At 45.4% G+C, this 17,383-nt stretch overlaps 1 protein-coding gene across 4 annotated transcripts in view; it reads left to right on the top strand.

Moving 5' to 3' along the window:
- Window positions 1-17,383, top strand: part of PRRG2 (proline rich and Gla domain 2) — a 71,625-nt gene that overhangs the window by 39,843 nt on the left and 14,399 nt on the right. For all 4 annotated transcript variants that reach the window (XM_068241392.1, XM_068241393.1, XM_068241391.1 and 1 more), the window contains exon 3: window positions 12,968-13,131. In XM_068241392.1, coding sequence (XP_068097493.1) covers window positions 12,968-13,131 — 164 coding nt within the window. The remainder of the gene's footprint in view (window positions 1-12,967; window positions 13,132-17,383) is intronic.

Genomic DNA, 17,383 nt, shown 5'->3' with positions numbered 1-17,383 from the left:
TTTACTTAGTTAACCTGAGCGTTACGCCGCTCAGGAGGTGGTGTGATTTTTTGCCCGATTTTAAAATGTATCAAATGGCTATAAATCCTCTAGCTAGCACTAGACTAGCTAGAAGAAGTCACCGGCACCCTTTGATCACCGCTGCTCCCCTGGTTTATACGTTACCCAGCCTGGCTCCAGCGATCGGCGCAGCCTCCCCGGACAGCTCCGGTCTTCACTATGGGGAGGATCGCAGATGACGTCATGCGCAAACCCAATCCTCCCCATAGAGAGACCGGAGCTGCACCGGGAGGCTGCGCGATCGCTGGATCCTGGGGGGGTAACGTATAAACGGGGGGATTGGCGGGGATCAGGCGGTTAAACAGTAATACTATACTCTACATATGCACTCCCCACAGAGCTGCAGGGAATCCACTGAGAATGTTGTGCACATTGAACACAAAGGTGTTGTCTATCACCCAGGGCCGGAGCTACCATAGGAAAAAATGGGCAATTGCCCCAGGGCCCCAGAGCCTGTAGGGGCCCCCAAGGTGTCCCTCCCCCATCTTAACTGTTGCTCCCCAGGGACTCTGCAGAGTCTGTTAAGTTGGGAGGTGATTGGAGGAGGGTCAGCAGCCAGCTCAGGGGCCCAGGAGGGAAATTTGGCTGCAACATTGGGCTTCTAATGGCGCTTTTTGGTCGGGATGTCTGTTAGGGGCCCCCAGGCTAATTTTGCCCTAGGGCCCAATTGTTACTTGAACCGGCCCTGCTATCACCCATAAACCTGGTTTATGGGCATGAAGAATGTGTAATGGAGGAAGAATCCCCTCATTCCCCTGCAGAGTACCTGCACATCATTCTTACATGTACCCACAGTTACATTGCCTAGGGCCTGATAGATGTTCTTTGTTCCGGTATGTACCTTTTACAAGTACTCTTATTAAGGACTAGTTTTAGTCTATGACTAAAAGTATTAGAGGCAGAAGATCCGCCGGATATCAAGGTAACTGGTATTGTTTAAAGGGGTATATATATATATATATATATATATATATATGGCAGCCTCCATATCCCTCTCACTTCAGTTGTCTTTTAAAATTCCTAAGCATTGGCAGTTAAGAGAAGCATTTCATGTTACATACTTTCAATCAACAAGATTGTAATATGCAAATTAGAGGAGTATGAGTCAGTGGATTTTTGTACCAACTCCACAGCCCTGCACCATTCACATGCGTATAGAAACCCCAGGTAAGTGACACTAGTTTTTTTTCCATTTGATTTAGCTTCACTTTAACCATTTCAGCCGCCCAGACGTGAAGCTCACGTCCGGGCGGCTGCTCTGCTGTGTACGCGCGCTCCTGCGCTCTATCGCGGGCGTGCCCCCGTCCCGTGTCCTTGCTGTGTCCCCCGGTAGCCCTGGGATCAGTGAAAGGGAACATGGTTCCCGATCACCGATCCCTGTCCCCCGCAGAAAAACCGAAGCGCTCACCCGTGAGGCTTCGGCTCTTCTGCCCGGAAAAATCTCAGCATCGCCCTTGTACTTCCGCTTAGCGTGAAGTACAAGGACGGAAAATGAAGGTGGCCATCTTGTGGCCAAATAGTAAAACTACATCTACACATTTTTTACATTACACTTTACACATAAACAACATTAAAAACTAACTGTTTATGTCCCACACCAAAATATTCCCCAAATAAAATTTTTAATGAAAAAAAAAAAAAAATTTATAATTAAAAAAAAAAGACATAAATAGTTACCAAAGGGTCTGAACTTTTTAAATATGCATTTGAAGGGGGAATACTACGAAAATTTTTTAAATTATAAGCTTGTAAATAGTTATGAGCGCAAAACAGAAACAATGCACCTTTATTTCCAAATAAAATATTGGCACCATACATTGTGATAGGGACAAAATGTAAATGGTATAATAACCGAGACATATGGGCAAATAAAATACATAGGTTTTGATTATGGTAGCGTGAATTATTTTAAAGCTATAATGGCCGAAAACTGAGAAATTATGACTTTTTTCCATTTTTTTCTTATTAAACCTGTTAAAACGCATTTACAGTAAAGTGGGTCTTAGCAAAATGTATCACCCACAGAAAGCCCAATTAGTGGGGGAAAAAACAAGATATAGATCAATAAATTGTGATAAGTAGTGATATAGTTATTAGCGAATGAATGGGAGGTGAAAATTGCTCCGATGCATAAGGGGAAAAATCCCAGCGGGCTGAAACGGTTAAAGGATACCCGAACTGAAATGTGACATAATGAGATAGACATGTGTATGTACAGTGCCTAGCACACAAATAACTAGGCGGTGTTCCTTTTTTTCTTTCTCTGCCTGAAAGAGTTAAATATAAGGTATGCAAGTAGCTGACTTAGACAGGAAGTGACTACAGTGTGACCCTCACTGATAAGAAATTCCAACTATAAAACACTTTCCTAGCAGAAAATTGCTTCTGAGAGCAAGAAAGAGGTAAAAAAAGGGGAATTTCTTATCAGTGAGGGTCACACTGTAGTCACTTCCTGTCTGAGTCAGGACTAAGTCAGCCACTTACATACCTGATATTTAAATCTTTCGGGCAGAGAAAGGAAAAAAAGGAACACAGCACAGTTATTTGTGTGCTAGGCACTGTACATACACATGTCTATCTCATTATGTCACATTTCAGTTCGGGTATCCTTTAAGTGAGAGGGGTACTAAGGCTGCCGTCTTTATTTTTTATCAACCTGTTAACACAAACAGGACGTATATATGCGTCCAGTCTCTGTCCTGCAAACAGAACGTACAGGCGTGTCCTGTCAATAAGCGGCGGGTGCGCACACTCATGAAAGGACTTACCTGGCAGAGATTGGTGAACAGGAACGTGTATTCCCGAAGCCAATCAAAGTGCCTGTGAATGAAGAAGCATGGCTGCATTCAGAAGAGCTGTTTATTCATCAAGACAAGTGTAAAAAAAGAACCACAAACCCTTCTTGTGCACAGTATTCCTGTGCACACTGCCATCTGGTGGACAGAAAAATGACATTGAAATCAATCAATAAAAAAAAAAATATTAGTATTCATATAGCACTGACATCTTCTGCAGCGCTGTACAGAGTATATTGCCTTGTCATTTAACAGTCCCTCACAGGGGCTCACAATCTAATCCCTACCATAGTCCCTACCATAGTCATATGCAGGGCTGTGGAGTCGGAGTGGGGGAGTCGGGCTTTTTTGGAGCCATTTTGGGTACCTGGAGTAGATGGTTACATAAACTGAGGAGTCTGAGTCGGATGATTTTTGTACCAAATCCACAGCCCTGGTATGTATTAGACTATGGAGTCGGAGTCTGAGCCATTTTGGGTACCTGGAGTTGGAGTCGGTAGTTTCATAAACTTAACCTCTTGAGGACTGCTGTGTTAAACACCCCTAAAGACCAGTCACATTTTCAATTAAATTGGCCACTTCAGCTTTAAGGCCAAGCTGCAGGACCGCAAAACACAGCACACAAGTGATTCCTCCCCCCTTTTCTCCCCACCAACAGAGCTCTCTGTTGGTGGGGTCTGATCGCCCCCCCCCCCCCCAGTGTTTGTTTATTTGTTTGGTTTTTTTAAATAAAAATGGTGTTTTTTCTTCCGTTGTATACCCCCTCCCTTCCCCTGCCGGCCAATCCCTGGGATCAGCTGTCATAGGCTTCAGCCTATGACAGACGATCACCTCTGTGCCTCAGGAGGGGACAGCCGTGTCACACGGCTGTCCCCAGTACAGCGCTGCTGCTGATCTCATCGCTGTACGGGTAATTAGACGGCGATTACGCCATCTAACAGTCTCCCAAGTGGCAATAGCCGCTCAGAGACTGAAGAGGGGGCGGAGCTCCGCCCTCCGAGAATGAGATGTGCGCGCAGCGTGCGCGCGATCTCATTCAAAACAGAGCCCCAGGACTTTACGCCAATTGGCGTTAGGCGGTCCTGGGGTGCCGCAGCGGCCACGCCCATCGGCGTGACGCGGTCGGCAAAAGGTTAGGAGTCGGATGATTTTTGTGCCGATTCCACAGACCTGGTCATATGTCTATATATGTGTCATATCTATGTATGTATTATGTAGTGTATGTATTGTAGTCTAGGGCCAATTTAGAGGGAAGCCTGTTGACCTACTGTATCTGTTTTTGGGATGTAGGAGGAAATAAGAGTGCCCTGGCTCGGATTGGAACTGGGGACCCAGCGCTGCAAGGGGAGAGCATTAACCACTATGCCAGAAATAAATCACATATAGTTTTAACCCCTTCTATTACACCCACCCACCCCCATAGTTATCAAAATAAAACACTTGTAAAAAAACAAAAAAAGTGACCGCATTTAAAAAAAAATACATACACTATATAGTTACAGAAAGAAATACACCATTATTTCAAAATAATAAATTGTCATTATGCATAATACTACAGACATAATTAAAATGCTGTTTTAGCCGGGACAAATGAGTAAATAAAATGTGTGGATTTTATCTACAGTACCATTGTTTATAATTAAACTATAGTGGGTGAAAGTTATAGCTAAATGAATGGGAGGAGTGCTAATTGTTTGGTTAATTGACAATGCCAGTTGTCTGGCTGTCTTGCTGAGCTTAGGTTGTAAGGTGCATTCACATGCACTACTGTAATGAACGACGGGTCCATCAGACCCTCCCACTGGGAGGGTTCAGAAACAGCCTTATCAGTCTGCCTGACAGGCTGTACACACGCTCTACTGTTGGCAGAACGCCCGCCCCAGCGGGAGGGTCTGACGGACCCGTCCATTACAGTAGTGCGTGTGTACGCACCTTTAGTTTTTTTAAAACCTTGTTCACAATAGGCAGCGCAGATAGCCATGCGTTACGAACGCAATGCACGTGATCGCACGCCATCTGTGTGTTGTGTGTTGAGCTACTGATACCGTTCATTACAGTGAATGGGATCAGCCCTGTGTTTTGCTAAAAATGCATGCAGCAATGCAATAGCACATCGCACTGCTGAGAAGGGTATATAGTGTAAACATCAGGGGGTTGATTCACTCTAACAAATAGTGTGCCTTATCAGCGTTAGCGTGCCTTATCAGAGTTAGCGTGCCTTGTCAGAGTAGCATAGCGAGCGCTACAAACTTATGCCTACTAATTGACAATGACAAGAGCTCCACTTGTCCTGCCCTGAGCCCCTGCAGTCCAATCACTTTGTTGTGTGCGTTTTTACTGCGTTTTTCGTGCGTTTGCGTTAGCTTTTTTTTTTACCGCAGATGCGTTTTTCAAGCGTTAACTCTGATAAAGCATGTTAACTTTGATGAGGCACGCGATTTGTTATAGTGAATCACCCCCCTGATGTTTAGACTAGATACCTTTTGATAAGGCATGTTAACTCTGATAAGGCATGCTATTTGTTATAGTGAATCAACCCCCAGAAGTGCTGCCTATGCACTGCTGATGTTCTTGCATGGTGCACTCCATACGTGCTGCTGAATTGCGCATGGCACCTATAGCAAGCCTGTAGGCAGGGGATTCAGGCCAGAATCACAGCATCTGATCTCCATGCTTATCCTGTGACAGTGACTTATAGTATGAGAGGCGGAGCATCAGCACACAGGAGTCAGGCAACTGGCATTGTTTATAAGGGAATGAAGATGGCAGCCTCCGTATTCCTCTCACTTTAAGCCCCCATTAAGATCTGACTGCGGAAATAAATATTTCCCATAGTTTCCGATGCGCATTTTACCGTGTGAGAATTTTGCATGCAAATTTTCACACAGAAAAAAGAAAAATATGAAAATTGTATGGTAATTTTCGCATGCAACTAGCATATTGGATAGTTCCTCCTCCATTGCTTCGTATGTAAATTGTATGCAAAATTTCACATTTCACATGCAAACCCATGCTTGCCTAATGCAGATATAGGCAGCAGACTCAGTGGCGGACATACGGCCGTGCAGGCCGTGCCGCCGCACGAGGGCCCCTGAAGTTCTGCTGCTTCAGGGGCCCATTAAGTATTGCAGGTTTTTTTTTTTTTATTTTTTTTTTTTTATTTATTTTTTTTTTAAACCTGGGGGGCCCAACTCCTGTCCTCCCCCCTCACCTCGCCCCCCCCCCCCTCATGCGGCGGGAGAGCGGAAAATACAAGAAGTCTCCGGCCGGGGCGGCAGCTGCCGCTTGGTCTCCAACTTTGGAGACATATCGGAAACTAAGCAGCAGCTGCCTCTAGCGTCTGCTGCAGCCCCGGCCGGAGACTTCCTGTATTTTCTGCTCTCCCGCCGGCTGCAGCGCATACCGGGAGGGGGGCCCCGAGGTGAGGGAGGATAGGAGTCGGGCCCCCCACCCGGATAGCTACCCACCCGGCTACCTTACCCACCCACCCGGCTACCTACCCCGCTACCTAACCATCCACCCGGCTACCTACCCGGCTACCTAACCAGGCTACCTACCCACCCACCCGGCTACCTAGCTACCCACCCGGCTACCTAACCACCCTGCCGGCTATCTACCTGGCTACCTACCCACCCGGCTACCTAACCACCCTGCCGGCTATCTACCTGGCTACCTACCCACCCGGCTACCTACCCACCCGGCTACCTAGCTACCCACCCGGCTACCTAACCACCCTGCCGGCTACCTACCTGGCTACCTACCCACCCGGCTACCTAGCTACCCACCCGGCTACCTGACCACCCTGCCGGCTATCTACCTGGCTACCTACCCACCCGGCTACCTAGCTACCCACCCGGCTACCTAACCACCCTGCCGGCTATCTACCTGGCTACCTACCCACCCGGCTACCTACCCACCCGGCTACCTAGCTACCCACCCGGCTACCTAACCACCCTGCCGGCTACCTACCCACCCGGCTACCTAGCTACCCACCCGGCTACCTAACCACCCTGCCGGCTATCTACCTGGCTACCTACCCACCCGGCTACCTAGCTACCCACCCGGCTACCTAACCACCCTGCCGGCTATCTACCTGGCTACCTACCCACCCGGCTACCTACCCACCCTGCTGGCTACCTACCCACCCGGCTACCTACCCACCCACCCGGCTACCTACCCACCCACCCGGCTACCTACCCACCCGGATACCTACCTACCCACCCGGCTACCTACCCACCCACCCGGCTACCTACCCACCCGGCTACCTAACCACCCTGCCGGCTATCTACCTGGCTACCTACCCACCCGGCTACCTACCCACCCGGCTACCTAGCTACCCACCCGGCTACCTAACCACCCTGCCGGCTATCTACCTGGCTACCTACCCACCCGGCTACCTAACCACCCTGCCGGCTATCTACCTGGCTACCTACCCACCCGGCTACCTACCCACCCACCCGGATACCTACCTACCCACCCGGCTACCTACCTACCCACCCGGCTACCTACCCACCCACCCGGCTACCTACCCACCCGGCTACCTAACCACCCACCCGGCTACCTACACACCCACCCGGCTACCTACCTACCCACCAGGCTACCTACCTACCTACCCACCCGGCTACCTACCCACCCACCCAGCTACCTAACCACCCACCTACCCACCCACCAGGCTACCTACCCACCCGCCTACCCAGCCACCCACCAGGCTACCCACCCGGCTACCCAGCCACCCACCAGGCTACTTACCCACCCGGCTAAGGGCTACCTACCTACCCACCCGGCTGCCTACCTACCCACCAGGCTACCTATCCACCCAACCACCCATGGGAGCTGCGCGCCGGATGGAGGCTGGGACAGGAGGTCTGCTGCTGCAGGTGAGTAAATGTTTTTTTTTTATTATTTATTTTAGCAGGTGTATGTTCTGGGCAGGTCTGCCACATGATTGCGTGTATGTTCTGGGCAGGTCTGCCACATGATTGCGTGTATGTTCTGGGCAGGTCTGCCACATGATTGCATGTATGTTCTGGGCAAATTTGCTACATGATTGCATGTGTTTTCTGGGCAAATCTGCCGACATGATTGCACGTATTTTCTGGGCATATCTGCCGACATGATTGCAGGTATTTTCTGGGCATATCTGCCGACATGATTGCAGGTATTTTCTGGGCATATCTGCCGACATGATTGCAGGTATTTTCTGGGCATATCTGCCGACATGATTGCACGTATTTTCTGGGCATATCTGCCGACATGATTGCACGTATTTTCTGGGCATATCTGCCGACATGATTGCACGTATTTTCTGGGCATATCTGCCGACATGATTGCACGTATTTTCTGGGCATATCTGCCGACATGATTGCACGTATTTTCTGGGCATATCTGCCGACATGATTGCACGTATTTTCTGGGCATATCTGCCGACATGATTGCACGTATTTTCTGGGCATATCTGCCGACATCATTGCACGTATTTTCTGGGCATATCTGCCGACATCATTGCACGTATTTTCTGGGCATATCTGCCGACATCATTGCACGTATTTTCTGGGCAAATCTGCCGACATGATTGAATGTATTTTCTGGGCAAATCTGCTCACATTATGTGTATTTTCTTGAGAAAACCTGCACAATTATGTGAATTTTCTGGGGAAAGGGTCACCAAAACTTGGGCCCACTGTCTTTGCGTTGCACTTTTCAAGGGAACCTGAGGTGAGAATAATATTGAGGCTGCCATATTTCTCTCCTTTTAAGCAATACCAGTTGCCTGGTTGCCATTCTGGTCCTCTGCCTCTTATTCTTTCAACCATAGACCCTGAACAAGCATGCAGCAGGTCAGGGGTTTCTGACAATATTGTCAGAACTGAGAAGATTAAGCTGCATGCTTGTTGCTGGTGTAATTCAGTTTATTACTGCAGCCAAATAGATCAGCAGGGCCGCCAGGCAACTAGTATTGTTTAAAAGGAAATAAATATGGCAGCCTCCATATCACTCTCACCCCGGGATCACTTTAAATTACAGTTAGCTCCGCCCTTATCCGGTCATTGCCACGCCCATTTTTTGCCGCGGCGCTACGCGCCGCAGGTTCTATCCACGCCCATTTTTTGCCGCGTTATAGCTGCACCCATTTTTGGGCGCGGCGCGCTTCGTGCGCCGCAGGTCATGGGGGCCCACAATTGATATTTTGCACAGGGGCCCACTGCTGCCTGTGTCCGCCACTGAGCAGACTGTACGATTCTTTTACAGGCAGCACATTGCGAACGACAATTCGCATTAAATGGAAACATTAACTATCATTAGCATGCATTCTTATGAAAATATGAAAAAAAAATGCTGAAAAAATTGCATGAATGGAAACAGAGATTTTTATTCAGATTGTGCTGTAATATAGAATTTCCCCAGCAGGTGGGGCTGCAGGGGTCATCTGAGAAAACCTGGAAACTGAATGCTGTGTGAGAAACCCTTTGCAGTGCTAAATGAAGGGAATACTAAAAGAAAGGGTGCCTGAGGTGACTTTGTGGCATGATGAGATAAATGTGTTTGTATACACTCCCAATCTAACTTACAACTTCTCTATCGTTTTCTTATGTTCAGTGTAAAGACTAATGCTCTGGATAACGTCTGACCAGCCCATACAGGATTGTAAGCCCGATGAAGGCTGCAAGGCCGAAAGCTTGCTTATTCTTATTCATTTTAGTTAGCCAATAAATGGTATCATCCTGATTTAAACTTCTTGCTTTTCCTGATGGCTAACACGGTACAATACCCTACTGCTAGCCTCTGATACCCGATAAGTTGTTCTAAAACTTGGTCTGCCTGACGGATGGGAAGAGGAAGGGAGTCAAGAGTATTATTATTATTATCAGTGGCGTAGCAATAACTATAACAGCCATAGCAGCTGCCATGGGGCCCTGGAGCAGAGGGGGCCAGGTGGTACTTTATGTGCTCCCCATTAACTCTCCTTTGATTCCCCACGCTGACTTTTTCAGTGCCCATAGACTATACACAGTATATATTGCATGGGAATGTAAATTGCCCAATCAACTCATATCCATAGGGTAGCATTGTCCAATAGTGCCTAGATCTTATGGACCCATGGATATTTTGCTATGGGGCCACATAATCTCTAGCTACACCACTGAGTATAGCACTGACATCTTCCGCAGCGCTGTACAGAACATATGGTCTTGTCACTTAACTGTCCCTTTAGAGGGGCTCACAATCTAATCCCTACTATAGTCTTATGTCTGTTTATATCGTGTAGTGTATGTTTCATAATCATAGTCTAGGGCCAATTTAGGGGGAAGCCAATTAACTTATCTGTATGTTTTGGGATGTGGGAGGAAACCGGAATACCCGGGGGAAACCCACACAGACACGGGGAGAACATACAAACTCTGTGCAGATAGTGCCTGGATGGGTTTCGAACCAGGGACCCGGGTTTGCTTGTTTAAAAAAAGAAAAAGACCCCACAGGATTACTCTCCTACCCCGGTTCCCATCACTACCCTGGTCTCCTCTGTCAGAGGTTGACCTCTTCAAGGGCACCGGAGGTGAAAATAAACGAATGAAATAAACAATTGTATCTATCCTCCTTCTCCTAAAAATGACTTTTTAAGATATTCCAGTTTTTATTTTATATTTAAATCTATTTAAGTTTTTACTGTTTTATTATTTTTGCTCAATGACACGTTCATTGAAGTATGCCAGAGCTAAAATCTATGAACTGTTGATCCTTTTTTTATCTCTTTCTTGCTCTCAGAAGCCATTTTCTGCCAGGAAAGTGTTTTATAGTTGTAATTTCTTATCAGTGAGGGTCACACTGTAGTCTGACCCAGTCCTGACTCAGAGAGGAACTGCCACTTACATACCTGATGTTTATCTCTTTCAGGCAGAGAAAGAAAAAAAGGAACACAGCATGGCTATTTGTGTGCTAGGCATTGTACATACACATGTCTATCTCATCATGTCACATGTCACCTCGGTATCCTTTAACCAGTACACTACCCAGGCAACATAATACAGTTACATTTTATTATAACTCTACCTTATGATTCTAACAATCACTTTTCCATATATATTATTTTCCCATTACATACCAAATTTGTCCATCTTTTTTTTTTTTTTTTTTTTTTAATTTTATATATATATAGATATACACACACACTCTTCTCTTTCATGATTCTTTTTTGTTTTTAGAAACCATAAATAAAGCTTGCTATGTACTGATTAGTTTCATATACAAATTATTCAGGTTGAATACGATTTGCCAGTCTATCACACACCATAGAATTCATAGTAAAGTTGGTCTGATTTTTCCAACAAGTCCAAACGCAAAAAAATCAAGAAAAACAGGAATTTATCCATCAAATAAAAAAACTAAACCTTTTGATTTCTTCTACACAACCGGTCGTTTGAATAGAATTGCAGTAAAAGCGAATAAAAAAAATCTAATGTGTGTGCCCACCTTTAGAATTAGACCAACAAAATTCTACTGTTGTATGCAGATTTAAAGTGAACCCGAGGTGAAAATAAACTGATGAGATAAATAATTGTATTTATCCTCCTACTCCTAAAAATGACTTTAGATATCCTATGGTTTTATTTTATATTTAAAGGACAACTGAAGTGAGCGGTATATGGAGGCTGCCATATTTATTTCCTTTTAAACAATACCAGTTTTTGCTGGCAGCCCTGCTGATCTATTTGGCTGCAGTAGTGTCTGAATCATACCAGAAACAAGCATGCAGCTAATCTTGTCAGATCTGTCAATAATGTCAACTGATCTGCTGCATGCTTGTTCAGGGTCTAGGGCTAAAAAGTATGAGGGCGGTTTCACACTGCAAAAAGTGCTTCACCCCTCCTCTGGAATGCCGTTCCATGGCACATCCATCACTCTCCAACCTTTGATATCTCTAAATGTGCCCTCAAAACAAGCATACGCTCTAACTTAAGCCATCCCACCTTTGACCGAAGACCAAGTTGCACTCCTTATTTGATAACCTAAAAACACACTGCTTCTAGGAACGTTTATTGTATGCTACTCCACCTCTTGTCCTTTTCCCCTATTCCAAGAGAATCTGTACTGTCCAATTTGTACAATAAAAAACATACCAATCGAGTCACTGTGATCTCCTGGGTCCCTCTTTGCCGTTTCCGCTGCTCCCCGCCGTAATCCTGGCCTTTAATCGCCAGTTTTAGGCAGTGTTTACAAACAAAAAGCATGGCCGCTAACCAGGAAGTGATGTTTGTGTGTGTGTATATATATATATATGTGTGTGTGTGTGTGTGTGTGTGTGTGTGTGTGTGTGTGTGTGTGTGTGTGTATATATATATATATATTTATTTATATATATATATATATATATATATATATATATATATATATATATATATATATATATATATATATATATATATATATATATATATATATATCATGTTACAGTATACTACAAGTTTTTATTACTTTGTGAATTATCTGCACCCTCCCCCCCCCCCCCCCCTTCCCCAGCCTCAGAAACTCAGAAATCTGAGAGCAGAGACCGGTCTGTGAGGGATAAACAAAGCACACACACAGAGCCTGCAGGGGGCGTGGAGGAGGTGTGCATAACTTCTCCCTATCACAGCAGAGACAGCACATTCTTCTCTGGGTCGACAAAGCTTGACAAAGAAAATAAGATATATAGAGAGACTGTGCAACTAGAAAAGGCTGCAGTACGCCAGAGCACATTAGAACAGGCATAGGAACTTATAGGATAGAAGAAATAAGGCTGACATTTTTGTTACCGGGTCTCTTTTTAAATTGTAAGCTCACAAGGGCAGGGCTCTCTCACCCTTTTTGTGTCTTTGGAATTTTGGAATTAGTTATGCATTTTATTCATCATGTTACTTTTGTCACTGTAAATACCAGTTCTGTATTTTGTATCGACTCTGTATTTTGTACCAGTTTTGTATTTAGTATATTGGCGTACACACTGTCTGCATTATTTTGTACCCCATGTTTGTTTCTTACTTTGTACAGCACCACAGCATATGTTAGCTCTTTATAAATCAATCATAATGTAGTGTGTGTGTTGCAGCTAATCCTGCCCTGCTCTTCCCCTGCAGTGTTCCTGAGCAGTGAGGATGCCAGCGAGTTCTTTGGCCGCAAGCTGCTCTATAACAGCTGGGATTTCGAGGCGTTTGTGCAGGGAGATCTGGAGAGGGAGTGCTACGAGGAGGTGTGCAACTATGAAGAGGCTCGCGAGTGCTTCGAGGACGACCAGAAGACTGTGAGTGCGCAAGCAGGAAGTAAAGCCTGCATAACCTCATTCAGCCCTGCGCTTGGCATAAACTCCAGTTAGGAGTAGTTGTACTCTCTGAGGCCAGGTTCACAGTGGTCAGTGGCATAAGGTGTTATAATGGGTGTGAACTGCAATGGAGACTGGCCATAGACTTACAAAAACCTGCATGCAGCGAGTTAGAATAACGCAATCCCTTACTGCGAACAGGCCCATAGAATTGTACGGGCAGTGAGCTGACATGCAGAATACTGCAACACAACTGACCACTGTGAACAGGGCCTCAGGCTTCGCTCACATAATGGGAAGTATGCACTACACTGTTAAGCAGAATTACGCACTATGAGACAGTGTATTGCATTGTATGCAGTTTATTGCACTCTGCTCTACTTATCATGCAGTAAGACTTTACACAGGTCATTCTGCTTAAAGTGTACCTGAGATATAAGGGTACAAAAGTTGTATACATACCTAGGGTTTCCTCTATCCCCCTCCGCACCGATCGCTCCCACTTCGGTAGAAGCCTCTTTAGCCTGGCCAATCAGCGCAGACGCAGTTCGCCCACGCATGCACCCGGTCTCGCTCCTGTGGCACGGGAGCATGGCGAGCACATGCGGCCGGGCCATGCATGCGACTGGCCAAGCTAACGAAGCTTCTACCAGCCAAACAAAGAGACGGTGGAAGACTGTTTCCTTTAAAGGGACTCCGAGCACCTCTCATGGGTATGCCTTTAAGCCAGAGGACTTCCAACAAAGTCGTGCTATGACCCCTCTGGAGGAGCCTCTTGCCATGGCCATGTGTGTCACTTCCTCTTCCTGCTTCATTCAGTGATGCACTTCTCTAGCAGAGAAGACGGGGGACCCGGAAGTGATAACATAGCCAAGATGGCAGCCGCGATTTTAAAATTAAAATCGAACGAAAAATATTTGGTGTAGAGCGGCGAATTAAGACAGAAAATGAAAGAGGAGAGCACAAGCTACAGAAAGGTATGCAGTACTTTGCAGTACTGGTCGGAGACTTAAAGGCATGCCTATGAGAGGTGCTAGTGAGAAGAATATAGATGCTACCATATTTACAGTGGCTTGCAAAAGTATTCGGCCCCTTTGAAGATTTCCACATTTTGTCACATTACTGCCACAAACATGAATCAATTTTATTGGAATTCCATGTGAAAGACCAATACAAAGTGGTGTACATATGAGAAGTGGAACGAAAATCAATAACTGCAAAGTGGGGTCTGCATAATTATTCACCCCCCTTTGGTCTGAGTGCAGTCAGTTGCCCATAGACATTGCCTGATGAGAGCTAATGACTAAATAGAGTGCACCTGTGTGTAATCTAATGTCAGTACAAATACAGCTGCTCTGTGACGGCCTCAGAGGTTGTCTAAGAGAATCTTGGGAGCAACAACACCATGAAGTCCAAAGAACACACCAGACAGGTCAGGGATAAAGTTATTGAGAAATTTAAATCAGGCTTAGGCTACAAAAAGATTTCCAAAGCCTTGGACATCCCACTGAGCACTGTTCAAGCGATCATTCAGAAATGGAAGGAGTATGGCACAACTGTAAACCTACCAAGACAAGGCCGTCCACCTAAACTCACAGGCCGAACAAGGAGAGCGCTGATCAGTAATGCAGTCAAGAGGCCCATGGTGACTCTGGACGAGCTGCAGAGATCTATAGCTCAGGTGGGAGACTCTGTCCATAGGACAACTATTAGTCATGCACTGTACAAAGTTGGCCTTTATGGAAGAGTGACAAGAAGAAAGCCATTGTTAACAGAAAAGTATAAGAAGTCTTGTTTGCAGTTTGCCACAAGCCATGTGGGGGACACAGCAAACGTGGAAGAAGGTGCTCTGGTCAGATGAGACCAAAATTTAACTTCTTGGCCAAAATGCAAAACGCTATGTGTGGCGGAAAACTAACACTGCACATCACTCTGAACATACCATCCCCACTGTCAAATAAGGTGTAGGCAGCATCATGCTCTGGGTGCATCTCTTCAGCAGGGACAGGGAAGCTAGTCAGAGTTGATGGGAAGATGGATGGAGCTAAATACAGGGCAATCTTGGAAGAAAACCTCTTGGAGTCTGCAAAGGACTTGAGACTGGGGCAGAGGTTCACCTTCCAGCAGGACAATGACCCTAAACATAAAGCCAGGGTAACAATGGAATGGTTTAAAACAAAACAAAACATATTCATGTGTTAGAATGGCCCAGTCAAAGTCCAGATCAAAATCCAATCGAGAATCTGTGGCAAGATCTGAAAACTGCTGTTCACAAACGCTGTCCATCTAATCTGAAATCCTTGCCCATTCTTTGCAAAACCGCTCCAGCTCAGTCAGTCTCTAGATGTACAAAGCTGGTAGAGACATACCCTAAAATACTGGCAGCTGTAATTGTAGCAAAAGGTGGTTCTACAAAGTATTGACTCAGGGGGCTGAATAATTACGCACACCCCACTTTGCAGTGTTTTTTTTGTTTGTTTTTTAAATGTTTGGAATCATGTATGATTTTTGTTCCACTTCTCACGAGTACAGCACTTTGTATTGGTCTTTCACGTGGAATTCCAATAAAATTTATTCATGTTTGTGGCAGTAATGTGACAAAATGTGGAAAACTTCAAAGGGGCCGAATACTTTTTTCCTTTTGCCTAACAGCCCTGCTGATGTATTTGGCTGCAGTAGTGTCTGAATAACACCAGAAACAAGCATGCAACAAATCTTATCAGGTCTGACGATGTCAGTCACCTGATCTGCTGTATGCTTGTTCAGGGACTATGGCTTAAAGTATTAGAGGCAGAGGAGCAACAGGACTGCCAGGCAACTGGTATTGCTTAAAAGGAAAAATATGGCAGCCTCCATATTTACCTTCACTACAGTTGTCCTATAACCACTTAAGTACCAGCGGTCTCTGCCCCCTTAAAGGATACATTCAAGGTCAAATCAAAATCCACTTACCTGGGGCTTCCTCCAGCCCCTGGCAGCCATCCGGTGCCCTCGCCGCAGCTCCTCCCACTGCTGTTGTCCTCCGCTGAAGAAGCCGACCTCGCTCGACAGTAGAGACCCGATGACGTCGCGCACGTGACCCGCGCCATGGAGCTCACATGAAGAACACAAAACGCTCACAAAATCGCTTTGCGCCGCAATACGTTTGCTTTTTTAAAGAATAAATACATTGTATTTATTCTTTTCCGGGTTAAAGAGTTCACTTCCTGACATCAGGGAGTGAATTAAAAAAAAAACGCTCGGGAAAAACGCTTAGAAAACCGCTAAGCACAAGAACGAATCGCCCACCCAATCGAAAAAAAATACTCGTCAAAAAATACCAAACGCTAACGTCCACGCAAACGGGATGCAATGTGAACAAGGCCTAAGTCCAGTAAATCTGTTTGTCTTAACCTTGCAGCCTTGAAAAAAAATGTCACACGGACACAGGAGGTCGCAGGGACAGGGAAATTATTATATAGGATATATTGTGTGTGTGTGTGTGTGTGTGTGTGTGTACACACACGCGCACACACATACATACATACACACACACACACACATACATACATACACACACACACACACACATACATACACACATACATACACACGTACATACATACATACATACATACATACATACATACATACATGTATTTTTTCTTTCTTTTTTTTTTTTTCTTCCAACTGACAAGGGAAAAAACACATATTAAATGTATGTTATTAACTATAACAATAGCAGAAATATTAAATAAAAATAGTGTTTATAATAATAGGCAGGGTTTAAAAAAAAAAAAAGAGAGAAAATGGATTTGAATTCAGATTCTGCAGTGTCTCGTTCTGGGAAAGCGATTGTGAAGGTCACTCTTTGAAGAATACTGGAATCTTATAAAATAAGGCTTTAGATTGGCTTAATCTAGTCACAGTGAAAGATTGGGATCGGAACATTGTGTGACTGACAGGTCTTGCAGTCTGGTTGCCATGGAGACCTGCGGGCTGACTGAGCGGTGCTGGCCATGCTTTGCTGACACTGTGCCAGATGGTTCTCTCCCTATCAAACCTCTGTGACATTATCTAAGAGGGGGATGGGAGAGGCAGGGGGCAGTGCGGATCAGTATATGGTGCCTCTCATGCACTCTATGCCAGCACTATCCCTTCACAGCACATAACCAAGCTTTCATTTATTTCTGGTGTTTAGTTTTGTCCCTTTCCTGATAAAATATATGTATTTAGTTTTATTTCTCTCTGGACA

Source organism: Hyperolius riggenbachi, chromosome 6 (assembly GCF_040937935.1).
Source record: "Hyperolius riggenbachi isolate aHypRig1 chromosome 6, aHypRig1.pri, whole genome shotgun sequence".
Classification (NCBI taxonomy): domain Eukaryota; kingdom Metazoa; phylum Chordata; class Amphibia; order Anura; family Hyperoliidae; genus Hyperolius; species Hyperolius riggenbachi.
This window is presented reverse-complemented; position numbering and strand designations above follow the sequence as displayed.